The sequence below is a fragment of the Candida metapsilosis genome (assembly GCF_017655625.1).
Source record: "Candida metapsilosis strain BP57 chromosome Unknown scaffold7, whole genome shotgun sequence".
Taxonomy (NCBI): Eukaryota; Fungi; Ascomycota; class Pichiomycetes; order Serinales; family Debaryomycetaceae; genus Lodderomyces; species Lodderomyces metapsilosis.
In genome coordinates, this window is record NW_027138165.1 from 1571676 (window position 1) to 1582496 (window position 10821).

The window sequence follows — 10821 nt, forward strand, 5'->3', positions numbered from 1 at the left end:
TTTTTACATCCATTGGTTATGTTTAGATTTGAATCGTTTCGTGTAGATGTCAAATACTCTTGGGAATGGATCGTTTTTACTCAACACTACTGACTTGTTTGTCAACTTCCCTTTGATTAGATTTGAATCGATTAAAGTGACAAAAAGATTTTCTTTAAAGTAAATGTCACCAACTGGCACAAGGTTAAACGACATTGTAGATTGTCGTCCTAATATCTTCCAACAATTTTTGACTAAATTTCGGTAAATCAAAATCTCCATCTTGTTCATTAATAGTAACAAGTTTTTACTTTTCAAGTAATGATGGTTCTTTTCCACGAGGGATTTGAATGATGCATAATCACCAGGTCGTATAGCTTGGTACATCTCTTCATACATTATTATGAGCCCCATAACGTATTGATTGTTTTTCTGCGATTGTTTCAATACAGCAAAGTTTGGCGTTTTACCAATCACCAAACTAATGGGAATGAATAACTCAAGTATCAATTGTTGATTTTTGCCACTACTCGTTCTTGTTAAACACCATTTCAATAATTCAAAACTTTCCATCAACTCATATTTAATGAAATAGTAACGAGCTAGGGAGTATCGATATTTCAATTGTTCACCTAATGGGAAATCAGCCAATTTCAAACTAGTATTATTCATATTACTGAAAATGTTTCGACAAAGTAAAGGATTATCCAACTTCCAGTAAATAAAGCATAGCTTGTTTCCCAAGTATAGTATAATTGACTCCTTATACGTTGAATTGATTCGAATATTGTTGAAAATTTTCAAAATAACACTAGCTATATAGTTTAAACGAAACTTGCCACCATTTTCTTTGAAAAACATTTGTGTATCCAATTGTAATGCCCAGGGGGTCACTAATCCAATTGTTGATTTAATCACACCTGATAAAAGCCAACCGAAATTGTTGTTGTTGAATGCAATGGATAGATTGTTTAAATATGTTGTGTATAGGTCAAAGGATTCCAAAACTGACCATGGGTTGATTTCAGTGCAAAGTTTAACAAAGCTCGAAACGACAGCAGGAAATGCCGACCATTCTTCATCGTACAAGGTTGTTAATGGTTGTGTTGTTGGTGGTGCTGTTGGTGTTGCTGAAGTGCTGTTGAAAATTGAGGCAATAAAACTATTCTCTGCTGGATTCACCGAAAGCAATTTTGTCAAGCTATTGAACTGCTCTTGCTTGCTTGACTGGTGGGTCTTGTTGATCTCAGCAATTAACTGGGACACACTGCTCATCTTTACTGAGAGATGTCCCACAGACCTTTGTTTTTTTTTTTTCGGAGTGTTCACAAGATTTGATGAGGAAAAAGTAAAAAGAGGCAATACACGTGCCTCGCATGTATACTTCCGGAAGTTTCTGTCAAGCTACAAAAGAGTAGAACAACTAAACTCTAAACCTTTGCCAGTCTTCCAGAAGTAAGTCAAAGCGTAAGTGAAATGATAATACTTGATGTCTTCTTCTTCATCTTGAAATTCACCAAACTCATTCTTCTTGTGTTCCTTTGGTTTCTTTGCCTTTTGCAACAATTCCTCAGCGACTATCGAAGACGTTGGTTCCACCACCCAATATAAGCTCAAACCAAGCCGAGTAACCTTTTTCAGTCTGCTTTGTGTGTAAATGGCAAAATACTCTTATTCTACGACTTTGCAGAGAAATAGACTTGCAAGGTTTTGCTTTATTTCGATGCAAAAATTTTACAAATATAAATGACATTGGCAGAATGCGTACTCATAAGAGAGTTTGTGTGTGAATCCCCCCAAAGAAAACAAAGCAAGAAAAGATGTATCATATTGGACCCCTCATTTGATAAATTTTATTTTCACGTTCCATTTATCTAAAATAAGGGCAGACCAAACGGTTTGGCCGCTAACGGATAGTTATTATTATTATTATTTTGAATTCAAATGACTCATTAATGCCACAAAAAGCTCGAATAATTATTTTTCTCTTTCTGCCTTTCATCCTTCCTTCCTGCCCCAGATTTCGCCAAAAGCTGATGATCCGCATTTTGCCGAAAAACAAAAAGGGGTGGTGATAACAGAGATGTACCAATTAGTGTGTGACTACCCTGAAGTATGCTTGACTCTATTCCACCTTTAAAAGCCTTTGCATTTGGGAATTAAGCCCATGCATACGCTAAGTTTAGGTGTTAGTTATCGGACCAAACATGAGCTGTTTGATTACTTCTTCTGCAATGGATATAAGGACATAAGTATTTAGTGTACACGTGACTGATTTTAAATTCATAGCATATGATTGGCTATAGATTAAGAGTACAATAGTATTACACAAAATACAAAATAATAAAAATAAAAAAAAAGTCAATTGGATTGAGATTAGTCCCTTTGAATGTCGTAGATGATTGATTAATAGGTTACTCAGACAAAGCTAGCCTTCTATATCATAGTCTAGTAAAGCAATGATACTCAGTAGTGTAGCAATCTCCAGCAATGATTCAGATCTGTTCATTTTTATTTTTTGCTTCTCTTATCTATTTAAAAAGTTAAGAAATGGTCTAACTAATAAAAAGCTTTTTCTTCTACAAAGTGGAAAAATTTTCTTAAAAGAGCTAATAATATAATATAATACAAATTACTCTTTATAAAGTGTAGTTGGATAATAAAAAAAAGTTTCTTTATTACAACAATAGTAGCATACACATGGGGTAGATCCGTTGGTCAATAAATTATTTTTTTCCAATTTCTCTCTCTTTTTGTGAAATGTTTTTTATTTAGTTTTTTAAGAACTTCTCTTTCAGTTCTTCATTCTTCTTTCTTTCTTCTGATTTAAAAAAAATTTATATCTAAACAAACCCACTTTTCTTTTCTTCTTCAATTCTTGCTTTTTCTTTTTACTTTCAAGATCAAGTTATTGCAAGACGGTACATTGCTCTTTATAAAAGAAAATAGACGGAAACTGATTTCATAAACTTATCTTAACCGTTATAGCTTATTTTCACAGAGGAGCTAAATGAGTAATACTACTACTTCCTCATACTTACCTCAACAAGAGTTTAGCGAGACTAATATCTATCAATATGATGAGGTGCCAGAAAACAAATCTTGGGCTTCTTCCTTGCCTATAGCAAAAGGTCTTTACAATCCAGAATATGAAAAAGATGCATGTGGTGTTGGTTTCACTTGTCACTTGAAAGGATCACCATCTCACAAGATTGTTTCCGATGCCAAAAACTTGTTGTGTAACATGACCCATAGAGGGGGTGAATTGAATCCTAAAGATGGTGATGGTGCTGGTTTATTGAGTTCAATTCCTCACAAGTTCTTAAAACGTGAGTTTGCTTATCACTGCAATGTCAAGCTTCCAAAAAAGGGTCAATATGGTGTTGGTAACTTATTTTTCAAAAAGGATGATGCTGTTTTTGAAAAATCAAAACAGACATTTGAAAATATTGCTGAATCTTTGGACTTGAAGGTTTTAGGGTGGAGAAAAGTACCACATGATTCGTCTATTTTAGGTCCAGCTTCGTTGTCTAGAGAGCCATACATTTTACAGCCAGCTGTCGTTATGAAGGAAATTTTAGACTTGGAAGAAGTTGACGATGATGAATTTGCAAGCAAATATCAACAAGAGTTTGAAAAAAGATTATTTATTTTGAGAAAACAATCATCTCATACCATTGGTTTACACAATTGGTTCTACATTTGTTCACTTTCTTCAAAGACTGTTGTGTACAAAGGTCAATTAGCCCCAAATCAAGTCTACGCTTACTACCATGACTTGGTTAATGCAGAATATGAGTCCCATTTTGCCTTGGTTCACTCAAGATTTTCAACAAACACTTTCCCTTCTTGGGACAGAGCTCAGCCATTGAGATTAGCAGCTCATAATGGTGAGATCAACACCTTGAGAGGTAACAAGAATTGGATGAGAGCCAAAGAAGGTGTTATGAAGTCCAAATTATTTGGAGAGGAAATGGACAAGTTGTTTCCAATTATTGAAGAAGGTGGATCAGATTCGGCTGCCTTTGATAATGTTTTGGAATTATTGGTCGTTAATGGTGTTGTTTCTTTGCCTGAAGCAGTTATGATGATGATTCCAGAGGCATGGCAAAATGATGAGTATATCGACCCAAAGAAGAAGGCATTTTATGAATGGGCTGCCTGTTTGATGGAGCCATGGGATGGTCCTGCTTTATTCACTTTTGCTGATGATAGATACTGTGGTGCAAACTTGGACCGTAATGGTTTGAGACCATGTAGGTACTACGTCACCGATGATGACAGAATGATTTGTGCATCCGAAGTTGGTGTCATTGGTATTGAACCGGAAAAGGTTTTGCAAAAGGGAAGATTACAACCAGGTAGAATGTTATTGGTTGATACCAAGGAAGGCAGAATTGTCGATGACAGAGAATTGAAAAATAATGTTGCTTCTCGATTTGATTTCAAGAGTTGGGTATTGGCCAATATGATTTCGTTAAAAGACTTGTCTGAGAAGTTTGAATCGAGAAATATCAACTTGAATACCAAACCAATCGACACGGAGTTGACAATTGAAACCGACCCAAGATTGGTGGCTTCTGGTTATTCTCATGAACAAGTATTGTTTGTGTTGGCACCAATGGCTGAGGGTAACGAAGCTTTGGGATCCATGGGTAATGATAATGCTTTGGCTTGTATTTCTGAACAACCCAAATTGTTGTATGAATATTTCCGTCAATTATTCGCCCAAGTCACCAACCCTCCAATTGATCCAATTAGAGAAAAGATTGTCATGTCCTTGGAGTGTTATGTTGGTCCACAAGGTAACCTTTTGGAAATGAAACCAGATCAATTAAATAGATTGTTGTTGAAATCGCCAATCTTGACCAACAATGAATTATTGGCTATTCAAAATATTGAAAAAGTTTACCCAACTTGGTCAGTAGCCAGTATTGATTTTACATTTGAGAAATCAGAGGGTATTCAAGGTTACATTAATACTATTGATAGAGTGTGCCAAGCTGCTTCAAAAGCTATTGCTGATGGTAATCAAATCATTATCTTGACTGATATTGCCACAGGTGCCGAGAGGTTGCCAATTTCTGCATTGATTGCTGTGGGTGCTGTTCATCATCACTTGGTTAGACAAAAGCAACGTTCCAAAGTCGCTTTGATTGTTGAAACACAAGAGGCTAAAGAAGTGCATCACGCATGTTGTTTGGTTGGTTATGGTGCCGATGGTATCAACCCTTACTTGGCCATGGAAACTTTGGTTAGAATGAAAAGACAAGGCCTTTTGAAGGACGAGTCATTAACTGAGGAGAAAGTCATTGACAACTATAAAAAATCAATTGATGCTGGTATCTTGAAAGTTATGTCTAAAATGGGTATTTCAACATTGGCATCTTACAAGGGTGCCCAAATTTTCGAAGCTCTTGGTGTTGACAATTCAGTCATTGATAGGTGCTTTGTTGGTACAGCCTCCAGAATTAGGGGTGTTACATTTGAATACATTGCTCAAGACGCATTCACTTTACACGAAAGGGGTTACCCATCTAGAGAAACAATCAAGCCAATTGGGTTACCAGAAACCGGTGAGTACCATTGGAGAGATGGTGGAGATGCGCATATCAACGAGCCTGCTGCAATTGCATCATTGCAAGATGCTGTTAGAAACAAAAATGAGAGAGCTTTCGATGCTTACTGTAAGAAGGAAAATGAAGCAGTCAGAAACTGTACCTTGCGTGGTTTGTTGGACTTTGATTTTGAATCTTCAACTCCAGTTCCAATCGATCAAGTCGAGCCATGGACTGAAATTGTTCGTCGATTCTTTACTGGTGCAATGTCCTACGGATCCATTTCAATGGAATCACACTCAACATTAGCAGTAGCAATGAACAGATTGGGCGGAAAGTCAAACACTGGTGAAGGTGGTGAAGATGCTGCTCGTTCTCAAGTTAGTGAAAATGGTGACACTATGAGGTCCGCCATTAAGCAAGTTGCATCAGGAAGATTTGGTGTCACTTCATATTACTTGGCTGACGCTGATGAGTTGCAGATCAAGATGGCTCAAGGAGCTAAGCCAGGTGAAGGTGGTGAATTACCAGGCCACAAGGTGTCTGCTGAGATTGGAAAAACCAGACACTCAACCCCGGGTGTTGGTTTAATCTCGCCTCCTCCACATCACGATATTTACTCCATTGAAGACTTGAAGCAATTATTGTATGACTTGAAATGCTCAAACCCAAGAGCTAGAACTTCGGTCAAGTTGGTTTCCGAAGTTGGTGTTGGTATTGTTGCAGCTGGTGTTGCCAAGGCTGGTTCCGAAAACATTTTGATTTCTGGTGGTGATGGTGGTACTGGTGCTGCCAAGTTAACCTCAATCAAATATGCTGGTTTACCTTGGGAATTGGGTTTGGCTGAATCTCATCAAACATTGGTATTGAATGATTTGAGAGGAAGAGTCATCTTACAAACTGATGGTCAATTAAGAACAGGTAGAGATATCGCTATTGCCTGTTTGTTGGGTGCTGAAGAATGGGGATTTGCCACAACTCCTTTAATTGCCATGGGTTGTATCTACATGAGAAAGTGTCACACTGGTGCTTGCCCAGTTGGTATTGCTACTCAAGACCCTGAATTGAGAAAGAAGTTTGAAGGTACTCCAGAACACGTTATCAACTTTTTCTACTACATGGCCAATGACTTGAGACAATTTATGGCCAGATTAGGTTTCAGAACTGTTGCTGAAATGGTTGGAAGAGCAGAAAAATTAAAGGTTAGAGACGATTTTAGAAACACCAAGAGTGCCAATATTGATTTATCGCCAATTCTTACACCTGCCCATACAATCAGACCAGGTGTAGCTACTCATTGTGTTAGAAAACAAGACCACAAGTTGCACATCAGAGTTGACAATAAGTTAATCGATGAGTCCGAGTTGACCTTGGCTAAAGGATTGCCAGTTACCATTGATTGTGAAGTTGTCAACACTGATCGTTCTTTGGGAACCACTTTGTCATACAGAGTATCCAAGACTTTTGGTGAACAAGGATTACCACATGATACTATTCATGTCAATGTTACTGGATCTGCTGGTCAATCATTTGGAGCCTTCTTAGCATCAGGTGTCACGTTAGAATTAGAGGGAGATGCTAATGATTACATCGGTAAAGGATTGTCAGGAGGTAGAATTATTGTGTACCCACCACTTGAGTCAAAGTTCAAAGCAGAAGACCAGATCATTGCTGGAAACACTGCTTTCTTTGGTGCCACTTCAGGTTCTGCATTCATTAGAGGTATTGCTGCTGAAAGATTTGCAGTTAGAAACTCAGGTGCCATTATTGTTACTGAAGGTACTGGTGACCATGGTTGTGAATATATGTCAGGTGGTAGAGTTGTTGTTCTTGGATCTACTGGTAGAAATTTTGCTTCCGGTATGTGTGGAGGTATTGCTTACGTTTTGGATATGGCGCAAGACTTTTCAGACAAGGTCAACAAGGCCAATGTTGAGCTTTCGTCGGTGTCTGAAACTGATGAAATTGCATTCTTGAGAAACTTGATTGAAGATCATCGTCACTACACTGGATCTGAAGTTGCAGATAGAATCTTGAACGATTTCAACAGATATTTGCCTAGATTTGTCAAGGTTTTGCCTTACGACTATAAAAAGGTTTTGGAGAAGGAAAAGCAACTTGCCGAAGAAGCCAAGAAGAAGGAGTTGAGCAAATTCATGAAATCAATCAAGGAAGACCCTGAATCTGACGTTACCAATGGTGAAGCATACAAGATTAAGAAAGGCCACGTGCACCGTCCATCAAGGAAGAACAATGAACCAAAGGTTGCTGATGTGGAGGATACTATCTTTGACACTGAGTTTGAAAAGAAAGCGCCAGTGAAATTGGACAAAGTAAGGGGCTTTATGAAGTACAAACGTAGAAACGAAAAATACAGGGATGCTAAACTGAGAACCAAGGACTGGAATGAAATGACTCTGAGATTGACCAAGGATGAGTTGAAGTATGAAACTGCTAGATGTATGGATTGTGGTGTCCCATTTTGTACCTCCGACACTGGTTGTCCAATTTCAAACGTTATTCCAAAATGGAATGAGTTGGTGTTTAATGATAGATGGTTTGATGCATTGCAAAGGTTGATGATGACCAACAATTTCCCTGAATTCACGGGAAGAATTTGTCCAGCTCCATGTAATGGTGCTTGTGTCTTGGGTATCAATGAAGACCCAGTCAATATCAAATCAGTTGAATGTGCCATTATTGATTATGGTTTTGAGCAAGGTTGGATCAAACCAGAACCTCCAACTCATAGAACAGGAAAGACTGTTGCTGTTATTGGATCTGGACCTGCTGGTTTATCATGTGCTGATCAATTAAACAAAGCTGGTCACTCAGTTACTGTTTACGAAAGAAGCGACAGGCCGGGTGGATTGTTGATGTACGGTATTCCAAATATGAAATTGGATAAGGGAATTGTCAAGAGAAGAACTGATTTGTTGGCTGCTGAAGGTATCAATTTCGTTTGCAACACTACTATTGGTGAAGATGTTACCGTTTCCGAATTACAATCCAGCTTTGATGCAGTTGTATTTGCCGTTGGTTCAACCATTCCAAGAGATTTGAAGATTCCTGGAAGAGAGTTGGAAAACATCAACTTTGCTATGCAATTATTGCACAAGAATACCAAAGCTCTTTTGGACGACGAATTGGAAGAAGTGCGCAAGACATTGGAAGGTAAGCACGTTGTTGTTATTGGTGGTGGTGATACCGGTAATGATTGTTTGGGTACATCTACTAGACATGGAGCCAAGTCTGTCACCAATTTTGAATTGTTACCACACCCACCAGCATCCAGACCAAAGGACAATCCATGGCCACAATGGCCAAGAATCTTTAGAGTTGACTATGGTCACACTGAAGTTTCAACCCACTATGGTCAAGATCCAAGAGAATATTCCATCTTGTCCAAGGAGTTTGTTGGTGAAGATGGTAAAGTCAAGGGTATAAAGACTGTTAGAGTAGAATGGAAACGTTCTGACCTGGGTGCTTGGCAAATGGCTGAAGTTCCAGGTAGTGAAGAATTCTTCCCAGCTGATGTTGTATTGTTGTCTATGGGATTCATTGGACCTGATTCAGATAATCTTGAAGTCCAAAAGACAAAGAGAGGTACTATCACCACAGTCAACCCTAACGTTTACAAAGTTGATAATGATTCTAATTTGTTTGCTGCAGGAGATTGTAGAAGAGGTCAATCCTTGGTTGTTTGGGGTATCCAAGAAGGTAGACAAGCTGCTAGAGAGGTTGATGAGTACTTGATGAGTTCTACTAGATTACCAGGAAATGGATCCATTGAGCAAAGGAGTTACAAGTTGATTGAGGAGTATTGTGAAGCTTGATTTTTAGAAGATATAATGTATAAATTATTAAATTATTTGTGATTATTTGTGTTACCCTTCCTCTTTCTGTACTAAAAAAAAAAAAAATCAGGAGTTGACACTAGTTGAATCTTTTGCAACCGCAACTGCACCTACAATATGGTGGATCAATCAGATATCCTTAGCTTAGTGGCTCATTTCCTCAAAGAGAACAACTACCCAGAGACATTGCGCCAGCTTGAACTAGAACATGGTAAACCAATACAACCACAATTGCTAAATTCCGAATCATTAACACAAATTATCAACGATAGGTTGCAATTTGCGTCATTGAGTAAACTGAACGATCCTATAGATGTTAACGAAGAACTCCCATTAAGATTGAAGGAGATAGTTGATGAGCAGTTGATAAATTGGACACTGCCGTATCCTCAAACTCCAACCAATTTGAATATTCATTCTTTAGTCATTTCGAGTGCTTATGATGAAAGAAAGGGGGTAATGTATTTTTCAACCAACGATGGGCAAGTTATTATCAGAAATGGCAACGATATGAAGCTGATTAAGTTTAGTGAAATTATTAAAAAAGTGTTGGTTGTTGGACTGAATATTGTGTTGTTGGGAATGAGTGGCAAACTTTATTTGAAAAATGATGACTTTAATGATATTGGCAGTCTTGATACGCAGTCTCGATTTACAGTTGACGCCAAGCATGTGTCTTTTAAAGGAATAAACTACATTGTGATACTCACTTGGAACAACATGCTCAAGCTTGTCAAGTTACTGGATGATGAATTTTCCTTAGTAAGCGAATTGAAATTAGAACAACAAGGAACTTGCTTTGATGTCACTACATACAAGGAAGAGCTAGTCGTTGTACTAGGAAAGCTTGAAAACACATTATTAGATGTGATTACTATACAAAATGAACAATTTACACCAAAGTACAAAATCTCAATCAATGATGCTGAATTCACCACATCAAGCTTTTCACCGCGGTTTATAACAATATCTCAAAAGTCTAATGGAATACCCTTGATTGCGGTTGCCACTTCACATGAGCCATACATGAGAGTAATCATCACCTCATTTATAGATTACGAAACCCCACCAGAATCATCCATAGCTCGAAATCAGATTATCAAGAATTTGAATACCCTTTCCCCTCAAGATAAATTCTCCCAGCCCATGATCTCATGGAAATTGGACTCCAAAGAGAAGGAGTCCGGGATATGGGTCATGGGTGAAGATGGTGCCATACGTGGCTTGGACATTGTTGATGATAGGGTCGTTGTGGAATTGGCTCAAGTTGATGGTAAGGGCCATCAAACAAAGATCAAAGACTTTACTTACTTTCTTGATAATGGGAATGAAGTTCTTGTAACTAGTGGTATAGATAGACAAACATTTGAATGGAGATAGATAGAGAAATAACGTATAAAACTAATTCCTTATAATTGTGTGTCTAC

At 37.9% G+C, this 10821-nt stretch overlaps 3 protein-coding genes across 3 annotated transcripts; 2 read left to right on the forward strand and 1 right to left on the reverse strand. All coding sequences in view use genetic code 12, as the record gives it.

The window, feature by feature from the left end:
• Positions 1 to 3: 3 nt before the first annotated feature.
• On the reverse strand, positions 4 to 1254 carry I9W82_005266 (uncharacterized protein; the record flags this gene model as incomplete). The annotated part of the gene is made up of 1 exon (XM_067694424.1): positions 4 to 1254. One exon carries the CDS (start codon positions 1252 to 1254, stop codon positions 4 to 6), a length of 1251 nt encoding a protein of 416 aa, XP_067546746.1.
• A 1735-nt stretch (positions 1255 to 2989) lies between these two features.
• On the forward strand, positions 2990 to 9373 carry GLT1 (glutamate synthase (NADH); the record flags this gene model as incomplete). The annotated part of the gene is made up of 1 exon (XM_067694425.1): positions 2990 to 9373. One exon carries the CDS (start codon positions 2990 to 2992, stop codon positions 9371 to 9373), a length of 6384 nt encoding a protein of 2127 aa, XP_067546747.1.
• Positions 9374 to 9511: 138 nt separating this feature from the next.
• I9W82_005268 (uncharacterized protein) lies at positions 9512 to 10774 on the forward strand (the record flags this gene model as incomplete). Its single annotated transcript, XM_067694426.1, has 1 exon — positions 9512 to 10774. One exon carries the CDS (start codon positions 9512 to 9514, stop codon positions 10772 to 10774), a length of 1263 nt encoding a protein of 420 aa, XP_067546748.1.
• Positions 10775 to 10821: the final 47 nt, after the last annotated feature.